This window comes from Aspergillus flavus, chromosome 3 (assembly GCF_009017415.1).
Source record: "Aspergillus flavus chromosome 3, complete sequence".
In the NCBI taxonomy this organism is placed as follows: Eukaryota; Fungi; Ascomycota; class Eurotiomycetes; order Eurotiales; family Aspergillaceae; genus Aspergillus; species Aspergillus flavus.
The window spans coordinates 3,156,791-3,174,428 of NC_092407.1; the positions used below are offsets into that span (position 1 = coordinate 3,156,791).

General features: G+C 49.4%; 9 protein-coding genes across 9 annotated transcripts; 4 read left to right on the forward strand and 5 right to left on the reverse strand.

Moving 5' to 3' along the window:
* Positions 1 to 721: 721 nt before the first annotated feature.
* On the reverse strand, positions 722 to 1,992 carry F9C07_7102 (uncharacterized protein; the record flags this gene model as incomplete). Its single annotated transcript, XM_041291092.1, has 5 exons — positions 722 to 982; positions 1,034 to 1,497; positions 1,564 to 1,641; positions 1,700 to 1,902; positions 1,976 to 1,992. The coding sequence occupies 5 exons, from the start codon at positions 1,990 to 1,992 to the stop codon at positions 722 to 724; spliced, it is 1,023 nt and encodes a 340-aa protein (XP_041144846.1).
* Positions 1,993 to 2,224: 232 nt separating this feature from the next.
* Positions 2,225 to 4,308, forward strand: F9C07_1436748 ((S)-2-hydroxy-acid oxidase). The gene is made up of 9 exons (XM_041291099.2): positions 2,225 to 2,635; positions 2,690 to 2,723; positions 2,792 to 2,894; positions 2,953 to 3,187; positions 3,247 to 3,399; positions 3,464 to 3,538; positions 3,596 to 3,849; positions 3,927 to 4,003; positions 4,060 to 4,308. The coding sequence occupies exons 1-9, from the start codon at positions 2,542 to 2,544 to the stop codon at positions 4,133 to 4,135; spliced, it is 1,101 nt and encodes a 366-aa protein (XP_041144847.1). The 5' UTR covers positions 2,225 to 2,541; the 3' UTR covers positions 4,136 to 4,308.
* A 24-nt stretch (positions 4,309 to 4,332) lies between these two features.
* Positions 4,333 to 6,229, reverse strand: F9C07_2231127 (MFS multidrug transporter; the record flags this gene model as incomplete). The annotated part of the gene is made up of 2 exons (XM_041291093.1): positions 4,333 to 4,451; positions 4,510 to 6,229. The coding sequence occupies 2 exons, from the start codon at positions 6,227 to 6,229 to the stop codon at positions 4,333 to 4,335; spliced, it is 1,839 nt and encodes a 612-aa protein (XP_041144848.1).
* Positions 6,230 to 8,222: 1,993 nt separating this feature from the next.
* On the forward strand, positions 8,223 to 11,069 carry F9C07_2201976 (NUDIX hydrolase domain-like protein; the record flags this gene model as incomplete). The annotated part of the gene is made up of 2 exons (XM_071509528.1): positions 8,223 to 8,270; positions 10,137 to 11,069. 2 exons carry the CDS (start codon positions 8,223 to 8,225, stop codon positions 11,067 to 11,069), a joined length of 981 nt encoding a protein of 326 aa, XP_071365129.1.
* Positions 11,070 to 11,290: 221 nt separating this feature from the next.
* Positions 11,291 to 11,816, reverse strand: F9C07_7108 (DNA-directed RNA polymerases i, ii, and iii 145 kDa polypeptide; the record flags this gene model as incomplete). The annotated part of the gene is made up of 2 exons (XM_041291094.1): positions 11,291 to 11,396; positions 11,488 to 11,816. 2 exons carry the CDS (start codon positions 11,814 to 11,816, stop codon positions 11,291 to 11,293), a joined length of 435 nt encoding a protein of 144 aa, XP_041144852.1.
* Positions 11,817 to 12,090: 274 nt separating this feature from the next.
* F9C07_7109 (PAXNEB protein superfamily) lies at positions 12,091 to 13,351 on the forward strand (the record flags this gene model as incomplete). Its single annotated transcript, XM_041291102.1, has 2 exons — positions 12,091 to 12,562; positions 12,633 to 13,351. The coding sequence occupies 2 exons, from the start codon at positions 12,091 to 12,093 to the stop codon at positions 13,349 to 13,351; spliced, it is 1,191 nt and encodes a 396-aa protein (XP_041144853.1).
* A 43-nt stretch (positions 13,352 to 13,394) lies between these two features.
* On the reverse strand, positions 13,395 to 13,687 carry F9C07_2231133 (uncharacterized protein; the record flags this gene model as incomplete). Its single annotated transcript, XM_071509878.1, has 2 exons — positions 13,395 to 13,552; positions 13,630 to 13,687. The coding sequence occupies 2 exons, from the start codon at positions 13,685 to 13,687 to the stop codon at positions 13,395 to 13,397; spliced, it is 216 nt and encodes a 71-aa protein (XP_071365130.1).
* A 735-nt stretch (positions 13,688 to 14,422) lies between these two features.
* On the forward strand, positions 14,423 to 15,364 carry F9C07_7110 (tRNA-splicing endonuclease subunit sen34; the record flags this gene model as incomplete). Its single annotated transcript, XM_041285410.1, has 1 exon — positions 14,423 to 15,364. One exon carries the CDS (start codon positions 14,423 to 14,425, stop codon positions 15,362 to 15,364), a length of 942 nt encoding a protein of 313 aa, XP_041144854.1.
* An 835-nt stretch (positions 15,365 to 16,199) lies between these two features.
* F9C07_7111 (putative ribonuclease P complex subunit Pop4) lies at positions 16,200 to 17,002 on the reverse strand (the record flags this gene model as incomplete). Its single annotated transcript, XM_041291095.1, has 2 exons — positions 16,200 to 16,411; positions 16,477 to 17,002. The coding sequence occupies 2 exons, from the start codon at positions 17,000 to 17,002 to the stop codon at positions 16,200 to 16,202; spliced, it is 738 nt and encodes a 245-aa protein (XP_041144855.1).
* Positions 17,003 to 17,638: the final 636 nt, after the last annotated feature.

Sequence of the window (17,638 nt, forward strand, 5' to 3'; positions counted from 1 at the left end):
GAGCATATAGATCTCAATATATGTCTAAGAGAGATACTTCTTGGAATAGAGAGGTAAGTGTTCATTAGATGTATGAACGAGGGCAATATTGTAATTTTGATTGATAGCTCAGAGATTGTTCGCAGTAAGGATATGCTTGCCCAGGCAATGTGAGGTCCTTAAGGTATAATAGTAGATCTAGTTCACAGGTTTGTACAGTGCACTAAATGCTAACATTGTGAAGAGAAGAACAAGAAAGTATATTCCTTATGGGTATTAAATATATGAGAGAATAAGAAAAAGAAAGAGGTGGGAAGAGCGATCGATAATAGGAAAGGATACCTCTTATACTGTTTGAGGCCGGTGACAAGACAGCCAATCAGTGCCGAACCACAACGCTATGGAAACCATTCTGGGTCGTCTTTAACTCTTGGTGAGAATAGAGGAACCGGGGGTGGGTCTCTACTATTAGCTTATTCTGATTACCTAGTTATACCTACTGATTGCAAATTCTGGAACATAGCACAGTGTGTGTCGGAGGTGTAAATTTGATGTGGAACACGCTCAAATTCGATCTAAATCTTGAAATTCGAGTGTTTACGTTACCGTAAAATCTAGTAAGTTTACTACGAAACCCTCTAAGCTCATTATGAAGTGATTTCAAGCGCTTGCACATTATCCAGAGTTTCATATCACATATACACAACAGCCTCATGCCAGACGAGGCATCAAAGAAAGTCATCTATGCAGACAGAAGACCGAGGCTAACCGCCTCAACACGAACTGTATCAGCAATTTCCTCCTGCAAGGACTTTCCCGTAGGAGTCCATCCCAGCACCTTGCGAGCGCGCTGAGCGCCCTCCTGCGCATTGGTTCCCCAAAGCACACTACCATGGCCAGACAGCGCATTTGCCTCAGAGTCACTGATCTCCTTCACAGATGCCGAGCTCAGTCCCAGCTTAGCAGCCTCTTCAGCCACCAGACGACCAATCTCTCCAAAGTTCTAAACCCACAGTTAGAAACTCACTTGGTAGAAGGAAAGCGTAAAACTTACAATAGCTCCATTCTCCGCAAAATAGATCCCATTCTCATTCCAGAAGGGACCCTGCTCTCCGGTAACAGCTTTCTCAACCAACGTCACGAAGATCTGACTGATATCGGTGATGTGGACGTTGCTCCAGGTGCTAAGACCCCGCCCAACTTGGTATCCGGTTTTGTTCTGGAGGGTAATGCGTGCGAGTTCGGGGATCTGCACACTTCGCTGCTTGATGGGCCCTCTGCCGCGGCCATAGATGATGGGGGGATAGACGACGGCTGTCTTTGGTGAAAGTGGGGTCTCGGGCAGGTTGAGGATGAAATGGTCGATGAGACGCTTGGCTGCGTACTTGTGAATTAGAGCCTTGATATCTTCCTCGCCATCGATGTCGCTGTAGATCTTGTCGGAGGGCTCTCCGTAAACGCCTTTTTCGATATCAACTGCGGAGAGGAGAGTAGCGCCGGATACTTGGATCCAGTAGCCTGATCAACGACTTTGTTAGAATAATAACCCCAATTTCAGTATGTACAGTGTTATAGTTGACTCACCTGGCTTCATGCGCTTGGAGCTAGTCAATCCTCGGAAGACTGCCTCCGCGCCTTTATTGTTCTGCGCGCTGGCCGCATCTGCAAGATATCATAGTGATAAGCAACCAGAAGTCAATGTAGTGATGGTAAAACTTACTAACTACCACATCGGCATTTTGCGCCTCTTCTTCAACTACAGCCGAATCAAGCTCTCCCTGCACGACGCGGACTTTAGGGTAAGCCTGGGAGATCTTTGCGCCCTTGTCGGCGTCTCGAACAAGGACTGTAATGTCGTATTCGGGATGCTTTTCGCTCAAGACATACAGAACATCTCCGCCGATGTAGCCCGATACGCCAGTTCTAAAGTACCGTTAGTAAAACGTCGCTATATCTTTTCGTCCGTGTAGCTTAGTTGCGGCGACGGGTAGCATACAGGAAGATCCGAGTCATGATGCTATACTCAACAACCAAGAGCTGTGAAGTGAAAGACGAAACAAAGCTGTTGACAAGCTATCTTGATTGAATACACAATGTGAAATTAAGGAAACAGAGAGGGCACCCCTCCTCGATCCCCTCATCACCTCATCAAACAGAGCTGGAAACCAAACAGGCAAGTGGTTCCGCGGAAAGAGATCAGCGCGATAACGATTTGGATCTCCATCCGCCCCACTCTTCCCAAACGGGACAGTAATTGCTACATTCAGGATTCCAGGACCTGCTGTCAAATCCCTTTCAATCAGTACTGGATTGGAGAAGTTCTGATTCGTCTACGGAGTATACCGATATGTACTACCCCGAGATTGTTTCTCTAAGAAAGTTTGCTCGAGAGAGTTCGCTTTTAGTGCCGTGGTCTGACCGGAAGAATGGAACAGCTCCACGATCTATATATTTCAATTTCCAAAGCTCCCGTCTGTGGAATTAGAAAGTTTGATATACCCCAGATTTTATTCTTTCCTCTCTTGTCTTGTCGTCTGAAGATCAACATTGGAAAGTGGCAAAATGGCGCACCGCGGAGAGACATTGCATAAGGACATTTCCTGCATCGCAGACCTAAAAGTCGAAGGAAGCAAAAAGCTTCCGCGGATGGTCAGAGGTGTGTTGGATCACTACCTTTCTAGCCATGACACAAGCTCATAAGTCCACACAGATTACTACAATGAAGGAGCCATGGACCTGATCACGTATGTCAACCACCGCATATCAACCTCCAAACAAACAAAATACACCCCAACATTACTAACCACACCAGACTCCGCGAGAACGAAGCATCCTTCGATCGCTACAAAATACGCCCCCGGATCCTAATCAACGTGGACCAGATCGACACATCAACAGAGATATTCGGCACAAAAGTACGCCCCCCTTAAACACCAACAACCCCCAAGCCCCAATCTAACAGAATGAATCCAGGTCGCCTTCCCCCTAGGCTTCAGTCCCGCGGCATCCCAGAAACTCGCCCACCCAGACGGAGAAGTAGCGGCATCGCGCGCAGCCGCAAAGTACAATGTGTGCATGGGTCTATCATCGTATTCGAACTACTCGCTCGAAGACGTGGCTGCGCAGGGGAGTGGAAACCCCTATGCGATGCAGATGTGTGTGTTGAAGGATCGCTCGCTTACACTTCAATTGTTGGAGCGTGCTGAGAGTGCGTTGTTGAGTCCGAATTTTCCCTATTAAGTGATGAATACTTATATTGGAACTTAGAGGCGGGATATAAGGCCCTATTCCTTTCAGTTGATGTGCCTTTGCTCGGAAAGCGGTTGAATGAATATCGCAACAATTACACCCTCCCTGAGGATATGTCGTGGCCGAATATTCTCAGCCATGGGTTGGATACATCTAATCGAACTGACTATGGTGAGTTTATCATTTAACCTACCATTTTGTGTGATAAACAGGTCACTGACTAACCAACAAAAAGACCCAAGTCTCGACTGGGAAACCACTATCCCCTGGCTCCGGAAACACACCAAGCTCCAGATCTGGTTGAAAGGAGGTGTGTATAGTTTATTTTACAAATCAACAATCAACCATAAGCTCACATTACCTGCAGTATACACACCAGAAGACGTTGAGCTCGCAATCCAATACGGCGTCGACGGCGTCATCATCTCCAACCACGGCGGTCGCCAGCTCGACGGAGTCCCCGCGACCTTGGATGCGCTGAGGGAATGTGCGCCGGTGGCACAAGGACGGATTCCACTCGCTATTGATGGTGGGATTCGGCGGGGCTCGGATATCTTCAAGGCTTTGGCGCTTGGTGCGTCGCATTGCTTTGTGGGACGGATCCCTATTTGGGGGCTTGCGGTATGGTTGCTCATTCTATCTTTGAGGATTTGGTACTTTGGGAGATGCATACGGGCTGACTTGATTTGATTTACTAGTGGAATGGGCAAGAGGGTGTTGAATTGGCTGTCAAGATTTTGTTGCAGGAGTTTCGCATTACTATGGCGTTGGCTGGGTAAGTTTTAACACTTTCTAGGGTATGATGGGCAGGAGAGTGCTAATTTTGACTAGGTGTCGGTCTGTGAAGGAGATCAGAAAGAGCCACCTGTCGGTGCTCAAATCCGATGGAGTGTTATCGAAGCTATAATTGACTGGAGAACTGATTCTATTTGATCATATGGACAGCATATTATTTGATGATAGTCTTATATTTAGCATTGTTAAGCCATGAACTTTTGATTAATCCTATTCCCATGCCCATTTTCGAAAACCCAGCAATGCAATGTAACGAACAAAACCATTCAGTAGAATAGAACTTACTGGACCGATTAGCATAGATGCTATTCAAGCCTTACTACCCAGTCGGGGCAGTCGAACGCGCCAGTGCATCAGAAGCATGAGCGCACCCCACAGAGCTGCGGAGAAGAAGGTCAGACGGAGCGCTGCCGCATACGCGCCCACAACTATACCAGTATTAGCTCATGCAAGTGAATCAGAATGTGTCAAGAAAGAGATGCTTACCCTGTTCTTGGTGGACTGGGTCCAGTTTCACGATAGCCTGGACTGATTTGCGAACGAGAAGGATTATACTTTCCTTTTCGGGCCCTGTAACCATTTCTTCAAGCTGGTACACAAGGGAGTTCTGGAATATCCAACTGCTTGTCGCTACACCCATCACCGAGCCCAGGTTTCTCCACAGGCCCAAAGTCGTGGTAGCCACGGCCTGTTCATTCGGGTCACTGGTGGCGAGAACGGAGACCATCAACGAAGGAAAACTGAACCCCTGTCCAAAGCTTGCGAGCGAAACACACAACATGGCAACTACATCAGGGGTGCCCATACCAAGGGTGGATGCTGCGAGGCCTCCCAACAGGAGACAAACGTCACCAATGATGACGGTTGGCTTTAGTCGCTTCGTCCATGTGATGATGAAACCGGTCGAAACGCTCGAAGCCGTCACAGCGAGGGTGGACGCTACCAGTCTGAGACCCGAGTCAGTTGGACTAGCGAGTTTGACGGCCTGGAAATACAACGGAGCATTGAAAAACATTGTGTTGACGGCAATGGATCCAAAGAAGTTACCAAAAATGAGGTTGGCGCAGGGCTGCTTGGACAGGAGCGATATCGGCATCACGGCCCGCTCCACGGTCCGCTCATATCGTACGAAGATCACAGCTAAGATGAGAGATAACACCAAAGACGAGATGACCAGGGGATGAGACCAGCTGAGCACATTACCGCCCAAATTCAGACCCATAATCAACGAGGTCACAGCGACAACCAAGATGAACGAGCCCACCAGGTCAATGTTCCTGAGCAGCTGCAAGAAAGTCATCCGTTCCGCCTTCGCCTTCTTCAGGCCCAAATCGGCAGGGGTAGTCCAAGCTGCCACGAGGAAATAAACGAAAATGAAGGGCAGCTGCACGAAGAACGCACCTCTCCATCCTACGTGGTCACAGAGAAACCCGCCAAATGCCAATCCTAGGCAGCCTCCCACGCCCAGACACAGATTGATGTATGACTGGTAAACCCCGCGATATTCAATGCGGACCAAATCGCTCGACAGAATCATACCCATGGAGAAAACGCCCCCGGCTCCAAGTCCGCAGAAGGCTCGAGCCGCTATAAAGCTCCCGATACTCTGGGCCATACCACACCAGGCGGTGGTGAGGAAGAAGACAGCAATGGCGAAAAGATATACCGGCTTCCTCCCAAAGGTGTCGGATACGCGACCGAACAAAGGAAGGAAAGCGGTTGAGGTGAGAAGGAAGGCTGTGGACAGCCACGATGCGGAGTTGGAGGCATGGAAATGGGATGTTATCACGGGATGACTTGACGCCATTAAAGTCGAGTCAAAGAAACCAATAATGTATCCCATTTGCACCCCGCCGAAGATTAGCCAAAACCTCGTCGGAGAGACATTGATAAATCGAGAGGCATAGCCGGTGGATTCACTCGGAGACTTGCCTTCGGGATCTATCGCTGCTTTCTTGGTGGTTGTCCCAGCCGAAGGAATCCTTTCGAGATTCGGTTCGATTTCCAGCCCCTGGTTTATGGAAGTGACTCTAGAGAGGGTGATCACAGGTTCCTCATCGTCCGAAATGTAGGGTGTGGATGAATCACCCGTCTCTAGCGCATTGTTGCAATGGTCACTGGAGTAGTTTGCATGAGATTGTCCATTTTTGAGAAGAGGAGTTGACTCATCGACGCCAACGCGTGATGGTTGCGGATTTTCATGCATCCCCCAAGGAAAGGAAAGTGGCGTTGATAAGATTAAATGTACTGATTAAGAAAGGAAAACTTTTCTTTGCAATTCGTATGTAATAGTAAAGGTCTTTTCTTTCTTTTTCTTTTTGCAATCCTTTAGATTCTGGAGTTAAAAATATAAAATCATCTCAAGAAAGAAGTCGCTCGTGGGCTGCTACAGTCTAGTTAAATAGGAGGAAATCTTGGTCGCATTTGGCTTTTTTTCAGTCCAGAATTTTATAGTCGAGGCTGTACGATGGCAAAGACGCTAATGCAGTGAGTTGGAGTCAGTGTGACTCGAGCCAACCCTGTCCTAGTGGGGTCCCTTTCGGCTCCCCACTCGGCTGCGGAAAGACGGAATGGTGGGATTTCTCTCTCCATTGAATCCCTCATTGCATGTTATAAGGTTCAACGTTTGAGTCAACATCGAAATACATGATGAGAACCCGTATCCATCCAGAATAAGAGGGGCAGCAAAAAGAAGAGAACATCAAGACGGCCGAGGCTAATGAAAAAATGCCGCATGCATGTCGATGCACCGATGGTACGGAGTATTCACCCCCTCTTTTGGCACTGATAAGTACGGGCCTGTTCATAAATCGGTGACCCACTCTGTCCTTCTTACCTTACATTGACTGTCTTGGTCTCTTTTCTCTCATCCAGCTGCGGCTTGTCTATGGTCAGATTGGGACCTGATGACCCAAATGCCCCCCGGTATTGTGTCATCCGCACCAAGCGTTCATCCATCCATACGAAGTATATTGCCGCCTTCCCACTGGTTGAGTTCCCGACGCAGCCCCATCGAGTCACCAAAGGCGCTGCGCTAGGGCTGTCTTTTCCGACTTGCCGTTTTTTCGAGACGAGTACAACATTTGGCGATACAAAGGCTAAGAAAGAGAGGCAGGCGATTCCCTTGGCGACTATTATTAACGAGGCGCTAATCTCCTGTCATATGAATTACGTTTGAAGTCTGCTGCACCACAGTTTGAAAGACAGCTCAGACCAGGGCTTATTTCGATACTTCGGGAGATTTAGATCGGATTAGAGTCCGCGCATCCCATGCGTTCGGATAGTACTCCGGAGACGCACTGACTTCGCGATGATCATCCAATAAATCAGGTATTTAACATTCCGACGTCCCGGAAAAAGCAAAGGCTGCAGGAATGAACCAAAGGAGCAGGATCACAATACCGGAACCCTATAAGAAATACGCTGGCAGTCACCTTGAACTCGTAAGATTTGCCTGATCAAAAAGGCGGTGGGGCCCAGGCGTACCTTTGTGATCTGATAAGAAAATGACTCAACTACATACATACACTCGTCCATCTACTCCTTCAGAATTCGTTTACCGCGTGGGATCTGCAAACGTTGGCTTTAGAGTCTCTTGATACCTTGACCTCCCTTCAGGCATCACGTCCTACCCTGTGACCGCGACATCAGCGCTGTGATCTCACCCCGCCGCCACAATGCGCCCCCCGCTCCGGATTGCCATCCTTGAATGCGACACTCCAATAGAAAGCGTGGACAAAAGGTACAATGGCTACTACGGCTTATTCTCTCAACTCTTCCACGAATGCGCCAAATCTTTAGGATTAGATCCCGAGACTGGCCTTGACATCACTCGATGGGACGTTGTGCATGCGCAAGAATACCCCAAATTGGAGGATATAGATGCGATCGTGCACACTGGATCTAGTAAGTCTCCTGAGTATATTATAGCACTGGCCCTACAGATTTATCTGCCATGCCGCCTTATGGTATCTGAACTTAAGTCTCTATTCCCCATTTTGCTAACCTGATGTATCTTAGAACATGACTCCTTCGAAAACGACCCCTGGATCCTCAAACTAGTCGAATACACCAAGAAAGCCCTCGAAGACCACCGCGTCAAGATCATCGGCATCTGCTTCGGACACCAGATCATCGGCCGCGCGCTCGGCGTTAAAGTCGGCCGCGGCGATGCCGGCTGGGAGCTTGCAGTCTGCAACATGGACCTGTCAGAACAAGGGAAGAAACTCTTCGGAAAGGATAAACTGGTACGCAGTGCACCTCTATCACTATTCGCATTCATCACCCGCTACAAACACTCAGCCCATACCATCACCTCTTCTATGCACTAATATCCTTACAACCTCCCACTCTAACAATGTAACATCATAGCGCATTCACCAAATGCACCGAGATATCGTCTTCAGCTGTCCCACGAATGTGATCCCGCTCGGTTCCTCTTCCAACTGCGCCATACAGGGCATGTACCAGCCGGGCAAATTCATAACAGTCCAGGGTCATCCGGAATTCAACGGGTTCATCGTCAGCGAGGTCGTTAACAAGCGGGCCCGGGCTGGTGTTTTCCCGAAAGAGCTGAGTGATGATGCATTGGCGCGGGTGGAGCTGGCGCATGATGGGTTGGATATTTTGGTTGTTTTCTTGCGGTTTTTGCTTGGGGAGATTGAGTAGATACCCGTCTGCTAGGATCGACTGCTGGACGGATGGACTGTGGCAGATATTCCTTTTCACCCAAGCTTCTTTATAGAGACGGCATATAGAGAAGATGAATGTATATTTATTTTGAGTACAGAGCTCTATCCTGGTCATAATAGATTTCGGATCTCCATTGACGATAATAACACACGCCGATAGACCAACGCAATGCGATCGAGGTAGCCACTCTACCCACAAATATAACCCATGCAAGCCAGAATACCGCAAATCAGGTATAATAATAACAACGCCCAACCAATCCCTAATAAAGCCCAACCCAGAACAAAAAAGTAACTCCCCTAACTCAAACAGAAACAATCACCCACTAGCACTCGGATCCTCCCTTTCCAAAAACGACGGATCCATGTCGACCTTCCTCTCAAACTTCGACCACCAATCCCGGAAAGCCTTCAAGGGCACCGCATCCTGATCACTCGAGGCAAAGCTCGCCAAGAAATTAAACGCATTCCCAATAATCCGCTGCGCGAGCACCTTAGTCGTAATCTGCCTCGTTTGGCGGACTAGCTGGCCCGAGGCGCCCTTTTCTGCCTCGAGGGCCTCGAGCTGCGGCGCGACGGTTGCGATGGGCTCCAGTGAGATGCCCAATGTTGCTGTCATGCCTGGTTGGAGGTCCGGGGGTGGGGATGTGGGGAGGATGGCGGAGGGCTTTTCGTTGGCGAGGGCGCCGATGAAGCGGAAGCCGTTGGGGTCGGAGGGGAACTGGATGTAGATTGCGGCGGCTGTGTCTGGGGGGAGGACGGTGCCCGGGAGGAGGAAGACGACGAGGTCGGAGAGATCTGGGGTGAGGGGGATAGTGAAGGCGAATTTCGTGGCTTGGCCGTTGGGTTGGGGGTCGACTGGGACGATATCTGTGAGGCAGGGTCTGCCTGGGATTATGACGGAGAACATGGCGGCGTGGTTTAGTTTAGTAGTTAAACAATGCGATAAACAAATGCAAGTGGGGTATCTTGTTGATTGAAAGTCAAAGAATGGATGAACGGATGCAGATTAGAATTGTTTATATTCTGGTTATAGAGGCGATTGGGGGAAAAGATGCATTGTCAAGCTGTGTAAGAAAGAACGATTGTCGAGTAGCTACTGGAGCTGGTGAGAATTTCCCTGGGGGTTCCATATGATAGAATCGCAAAGAAAAGCTTGGTGACGAAATCGTCCGCCTGCCCTTATCGATAAGGGCTGTGGACCAGCCTAACCCGTTACGGTTGCGTTGACACCCAGCTGGTCACCTGCTGTTTTCTCTGACATATTGTATTGCATGTATGCATGCATAATTGGCTTTCTAATTTATACTGGACGGGGTCGTGTACACAATGGGCAAATCTAACCTGGAACTGGTTGATGAATGCGATAAGTAATTGGTCCCTGTTCTTCTTCCTATTGTATTATCAATACCAACATTCCAGAACAGATTTCCATATTACGAAGATAACCCCGCATTCTATGCAGCCCACCTGAAGAAGCACCACGCCTTCAAGGTCAATGGTTGCGATGCGGTATTAGGGTATATACTCAACTCGGCCGTGGCCAAGTTCCACTGGCCTGCCGAACACTGGGCGGTGGACTCAACAAACCAGACCGTCACACTGAACACTGCTGCAGATGCAACCCCGGAAGAACGCAGTAAGGTCATGGCTGAGACCCTTGCAGCAGAGGCCAAACGGGGTAATTTTGAGATCCTAAAGGGGTGGCGGAACGAGAAGTACCCCGTCTATGCTCCCGGGGGTAAGTTCTTGCTTGATATGGAACGATGTGCCAGCCCATTGTTTGGCATTGTGTCATATGGTGTACACGCTACCTGTTACGTGGAAGACGAGCAAGGTATGCAATTCTGGGTGCCTAGACGTGCAAAGACCAAGCAGACATACCCTAGCATGCTTGATAATTCTGTGGCCGGAGGAATGAGCACCAGCGAACGTCCCTTTGAATGTCTTGTTCGCGAAGCAGAGGAAGAGGCATCCCTGCCTGGGGACGTCGTCAGGGCCACTGCCAAGTCAGTAGGTTGTGTCTCGTATTTCTATGTGCGCGACTCTCGGGCCGGAGGCGAAGTCGACCTGCTACAACCAGAGGTAGAGTATGTCTACGACATCAAACTTAGTCGGGACATTGTCCCCAAGCCCAGTGACGGCGAAGTTGAAGAATTCAAGCTGTATACCGTTGAAGAAACGAAGAAGGCTCTAGCAAACGGGGAATTCAAGCCCAATTGCGCAGTCGTCTTCATTGATTTCTTCATCAGACATGGCATCTTGACCCCTGAGAATGAACCCGACTATTTCCAGATCCTGACAAGGATGCACCGCCGCTTTGAATTCCCAACAGCATCGCATTTCGCAAACTGAGCAGTTACCGACCTCAAATCAATTGGTAGATGAGAACACATATGTTGAGAATTGTTTGATATTCTATTGATATACCCAATCACCAATCAAACGCCGACGCTGCAACCAAACATCCCAATTAATGCAAACTTTTCCGTCAGTCCGAAAGTCGAGCCCGGACACAGACACCCATGAATTTTCGATACGAAGTGTTGATGGGATGATATCTTTCCTCGTTTCCTTCATTTCTTCAGAAGTAGATACACATAGTCGATCCTCAAGGGCGCCAGCTTCTTGTAAGGTCCTTCAAGATAGAGCAAAAGTCCACCGAAAGAGATGAAAACCGCCCTATTAGTGGACTTAATTAGCCGATGCCCCGGTACTTGATCGCTATGCGCGTGCGACCAGGCAGACCCCGGTACAATAAAGGTCTACTTACATGTTCCCTTGGGTGGTTCCCTCCTCGAAACGATAGACCTTTCCATGGCAAACATAGTCGTAATCGTTTGCCAGGGTCTGTTCGCCCATGCCGACCTCTCTCCAGCCCTTCGAGCCAGTGTCTTCCTTGCCGTCTAGGGAAAGGGTCGAAGCGAGAGACATGGACACCGACTCTCCAGTCGTGCAAGGATAAAGCTCAGTGTTGACATCGAGAGTGAAGGTGGAGCTGTGATCAGTGGACGTGCAGGTCAGGCGAGAAACGCGATCGTATTTCTGCTGGTTGACACCAGTGATGGTGAAAGTGTCTTCGAAAAGCAACGGGTCCGACATGGTTGCGGCGATACAGCGAGTCGATCAAATAGCTCGGCGAATCTGAATAGTAGAGAACGGAGAATTGCTGAAGAGTCGCAAAGTCACGGAGTTGGGGGAAGTGGTAGAAGTTAACGGGACGCGGCCGAAAACTGCAAAAGGAATCGCCGCAGCTTTTTTGCTCGACTTTTTAGCGCACTGCCGCTTTTACTCCGCCCGGAAGCTGCCCCGCAGCCATTCCTCAAAAAAAGTATTCAAAAGCAACTACACCTTCACAAGTCAACTACAGCGCAGAATGTCCTTTCGTAAAAGAAATATTGGCTTGTCAGCAGGCGTCGATCGCGCCTCTGCTCTCAATTCTACTGCGCAACCGCAGCAAGCCGCAGCCGCCCCAGAAACAAATCCAGGAATCCGACCCTCTCCCGACGATGGGCGTCCGACTACCTCAACTGGTAGCCGGTCGCTGGATAACCTCCTAGCTGGACACGGCGGGCTTCCCATCGGAAAGACTCTTTTAATTGAAGAAAATGGAACTACGGATTTTGCAGGCGCATTGTTACGGTACTATGCGGCGGAAGGTGTCGTACAGGACCAAAAGGTTCACGTTGTCGGAATGCCCGAGCAATGGGGCAGAAGCCTTCCTGGCTTGATAGGTCCTGCGGACGTCGCAGATGAGAAACCGGCCAAGCGAAAGGGAGAGCGCATGAAGATTGCCTGGAGGTATGAGCGTCTGGGGGAGTTCGGGGCCGGGGTCGCCGGGTCAAGAGGTAAGCCATAGAATGTGTCACTGCTATCTAAAGAAGCTGTGTGAATCTGGAATGAGCCTAACAGATGCAGCGCCCGTCGCAACCACAGGAGACCAAGCTTCGTCCGCAGCCAACGGAGATCAAGCCCAGCAGCCAGCATTTTGCCATGCTTTCGACCTCACCAAACGTCTGACCCACCCATCCATTGCCAATATCACATATATCCCTCTCGCCCGCACAAACGAGCCCTTCTTCGTCTCAATACACAAGCGCCTTCAAGCTTCCATCACCCAAAGTCCCCCCAATACGGTCCACCGTATTATCATACCTTCTTTGTTGAACCCCACGCTCTACCCGCCTGAGGCCAGCCAGCCCGAGACCATTTTGCCGTTTCTCCATTCGCTAAGGGCTTTGATGAGCGCGCCATCTGCTCGTGTCACAGCTATGATCACAATGCCTCTGTCCCTGTTTCCTCGCTCCTCGGGCCTTGTGCGGTGGGTCGAACTTCTGAATGATGGTGTTATCGAGCTCTGTCCTTTCCCCCACTCTGCAGATGCCCTCGCAACCTCAGGCGCTGTAACAGCCGGTGAAGAGCCACCGCAAGGTGTGCTCAAGACCCACCGACTGCCTGTGCTACACGAACGGGGTGGAGGTAGTGATCAGAACGTTGGACAAGACTGGGCGTTCACTCTCAGCAGACGGAAGTTCGAAATTAAGCCTTTCAGTCTGCCGCCGGCCGAAGGAGACAAGGAAGCCCAAGAAGGCGCGGGTTCAAGCGCAATGCCAAAAAAGGCGGATCTAGAATTCTAAGTTGACGCTGCTATGTTGAATGAGGGAGAAGGAAGTCCACAGATCATTCTTCATGGTCCGAATCTCTCAGCATATTCTCCAGTTCGATTTGTTCGGACATGGCAGGCCCGGAGCCAGCCATTCCCCGGAGATAGTCCCTTCCGTAGGCATCCATGCCCTCTCTTAGTGAATCCCGCGTGAACCGAGAGCGAAGGCGACTCCCTAGGCAAGACGATAGAGCAAGCCACGCTCCGAGGTGTCAATGATGGAGACCCGCTAGCGGTAAGGAGGTCACTTACCTAGGAATAGAAGGAGAGGCGCAAAGAACACCAAAAAGAGGAGTAGAAGGAAATTCATTGCGGCCACGGCTGGACGTGTTACCAATATGCTAGCATAGGATAGAAGAGTAATAGAGATGGTTTCTTGTTTGGGTTGATCAGCAGTGCCGCTCCAAGCTTAGCGCAACCATTTATGGCACGTGATGCAGTATAGCTTGTTGAAGCGAGGCTTTCCTGACAGCCAGACCGATACTCCTTCAATCTAGCCGTCGCCGGGTGAATCGGACGAACTGAGGGTATGCCCAAATTACGAAAGCAAGTTGCAGTGACAGGTGGTGTTCTTACTTTGCAGTTTCTATGATGGAAAGCTGCCTCAGGCATGAGAAACCCACCTCTCTAGGCGACTAACGCGAAGAGGAAAGGCTCCGTCAGGGCTTAGCTTTTAAGAGCTTCTCCTCCCACCAAAATTTACATTTTCTCTCATCAACTTAGACACACAGCCGCCATTGACATAGCTCTGGTTTTGCTGGCCAAACTCCAGAGCATCTCTTCTGATGGTAAGTTACTATCTCTACTTTCTTAATATTGCCTGTCTTTGCATGATTATACAAATACTATAATCTGTCAATCCCCTGAAGCTCATTAAATATCTCAATAAATCGAGCATATGTGATTGAGAAATGTATCGAAAATGATTTGCATTCTTTATTTACCATGTGTATCTTGCATGTCTTGGGCTGAGCAATAAGCTAATATTAGTATCTGGTTAGAGCAGTGGAATTGATAAACTTGAAGATCTTCTCACATAAACAAAATGACTACGGAGCCCACCCTTCCCATCCCGGTCTCGTATATCGCGGGTAACTACTATCTTTTCTCTATTGATGCCGTCACGTATTTGAGACGGGAGCATCACATCTGTGGTGTCCTGATTGGCACTCTGCCGCAAATCCCACAACAAAATGTCTTTCTGGGATTGCCGCTGGAGCTGATGCCGGAGGAGGCGAGGCTGCTGGTGGAGAAAGGTGTAGCTTGCATTGTAGACGAGGTAAAAGTTCAGAACCAAGGCATGAAAGCCCTCATGGAGGAAGATCGCAAGAAGTATCTCCGTGAGCTAGAATCCCAAGGCCTTCAAGCTATGCGGCTGCAAGCCAGCCGGAAGGAGCAACAGAGAGAGAAAACATTAAAAAAACTAGAAGAAAAGAAAGCCAAAGCTGCCAAATCAAAGAAATCCTCTGAGGATCCTGAACAAGCACCTGCTGTCGCTGATGCGCCTAAGGATGACCCATTGGTGGACCTCTTCGCAGACAGCCAACCGTCAAGCCATAGTCAAACCACTTCTCGACGTACCTCCACGACTGTCGCCCCCGAGAATGCCATGGGCATCACGCCCGCAACGGCCCGTCCGCCTCTCCCAGCTGAGCCCTCTTCTGAGCAGCTGCTGCCGATGCCTCAGGTCCCTTCGTCTTATCCTTTGTTCGCTCATCTTCATGCCGAGGGTTACTTCCTGTCCCCGGGTCTTCGATTTGGCTGCCAGTACCTTGCCTACCCGGGGGATCCCTTGCGATTCCACTCTCATTTCTTGGTTGTCTCTGCCGAGTGGGACGAAGAGCTCGACTTGATGGACATTATCGCTGGAGGTCGATTGGGTACTGGCGTGAAGAAGGGGTTCATGATTGGAGGTGCTGAAAAGAAGGATAATACTGCCGATGAAGAGAGTGTGAGGACTTTCAGCATCGAATGGGCAGGAATGTGAGACCATTAGCCCATATTATCAGACTTTGACGGACCAGTCTTATGCCGCACGCTGGCGATGCGGACATTCGTTCAGCGGATACGCTGTATGTAACGTGTGCCGCAACCCTCGACGCTTCCTGGGTGGAATATGCCCACTAACGGAAACGCCGCTGTTGATGCTTGGTCTACATAGCCTACGATTACTGTTGGTGCTCACCGACATCCATACGGGCGACAAATCCAAGCATACCTGTGCATGCTGAGGTTAGTGGATATGCTAGCAGCTCGGTCTAGCCATTTGACCCATGGCACAGCCCTTTGACAATGCGACTTATTATCAAGTCGAATGTCAAGTCTCATCTATGGTTACCATAAGAGACTCAACTATCACATCGAAGTTCTATCATTTTCTATGAACTTGAGAAACAATTTTTCTAGCTCGAATGATACCCATTGGATCACCTGAGTAGCATCTGCGTTCACATAGTGGGAATCACCCGACCATAGCTTAATCCTGTAGCATATGTAAGAGACAAGCTCAATATAAGGCACAGAAAGTAGAACTGCGGCCTTCGAGGCGCAGCTTCCTTACTTTGGACATTGCTCCGGAGTAGTGTTGATGCCAATGGACGGCATGAAGGAGGCCGGAGGCTTGGTCCATGTTTGAGGGCAATGCGCAGGCTATGCCAGGAATCCTCACTCGTATCGACTCGGCGTCAGTATTCTTTCGCGTCTTGCGCTTCATTCCCTCGGCATCCGCGTGCTGCCAAATAAGCAGTCTTCTCGGTCGGTCAATCCTTCAAAGAGTGTCGTTAACATTATAAAAAGTGTAGGCGATAGTACCGCACCATCAATCAAAGATAGTCCACATTGCGCCACTTGAACTTCTTGTTTGCACGATCAACCGGCCGATTCAGGAACTGACTCCCATGAAGCTCGAACGTAAGCTCCTTCCTAGCACTGGAGCCGGCATTTGCACCCGCGTCCTCCGTCACATCCATCTCATCCTGACGAGGCGCAGATAGCGGCACCCGAAATCGAAAAATCGTCTGCTCCTTCGGCAAAGCTATCACAAACACCAGAGTCAATCCCACAAACCCATACACAAATATAAAAAAGGGAAGAACTCACTCTTAACCTCATCCCCTTCAGTAACAACCACAAAAGTAAACTTCGTATCCCGAACCACAATCCCCCTAACCCCAACCCTCCCCGCACACCGACTCCTAACAACCTCCACCTCCGCCCCATGGAAATCAGCACTAACCAGTTTACTCCCATGCGACAAAGCCGTCACATTAACCTCCTCCGCCTTGCGCCCCCCAATATCCAACACGTCCCGCATATACTCCACCCACATGGCATGCAGCCCCTTGAAAATCGCATGCTTGCACTCCTCCTTCGGCAGGTCGTAGATCCCAGAGACGCGCTTCTCGCGCGCAGACAAGGGCCGCGGCTTCTGTTTGCGGAGGAAGTAGGCTTTCTTCTGGAGACGGTGGCGACGGCGTCGGTCGCGGTTGTCTTCGGGTGTGGGTGATGTTGGGCGTAGGTAGAGGGGTTTCTGTTTTATGCGTTCTTTGAAGAGTTGGGATGCTGTATCGGGGGAGTGTGCGCGGGAGAGGAGCGTTTGGGCGATATGCGGTTTTGGGGCGGTCATTTTGTCCTTTCTCCTCCCTTTTCCCTTTACTTTTCGCCTTTGGGTTTCTTGGGATTGGGTGGTGTTGAGGGAGGTGAGGTGAGATGAGGTATGATGTGGTGGTTGCGTGGTTGGAGAGAAATTGTTCTGTTATCGGAACTTTTTGTGAGCTGATAAGCTTTATCACGGGGTTGCCTTTTTAGGACGTTGGTGGAGTACTCCAGCAGTTACAGTCTACTTGGTATATCACTTGAAGTATCGTAGTCCATGGGCTTTCTATTTGTGTATGATGTAGACTGATCTTGCGAATGGTTCATATACTGGTTCGTTCGGGATTAATTAATGGAATCTCCCTCCTAAAGACACCAAGGAATATAGATGGCTCTAATCAAGGAGACAGCATATATAAAGCACAGTACAGTCTAGACGCAATCTATAACGTACACTCCAAATTAGAATACATGTGGTCTCAAAGTCCAAGAGTATGAAATTTAACTCGAAATCATTATTTGTCATACGTACAATTAGTATATCAGATTCTCTCACTGCCCCTGACTCTTGATATAACCACAACTACAACTTGATATAGATATATATCCTAGACATCTAGGGAATACCCACCAATACAACACCAATCCACAAACCCACCATCTCCAA

Coding starts and splice junctions, on each gene's coding strand:
- F9C07_1436748 (XM_041291099.2), top strand. CDS start 2,542: ATGGCGCACCGCGGAGAGACATTGCATAAGGACATTTCCTGCATCGCA. Junction 2,724..2,791: donor GGAGCCATGGACCTGATCAC/GTATGTCAACCA, acceptor TAACCACACCAG/ACTCCGCGAGAACGAAGCAT. Junction 3,850..3,926: donor TCCCTATTTGGGGGCTTGCG/GTATGGTTGCTC, acceptor TTGATTTACTAG/TGGAATGGGCAAGAGGGTGT.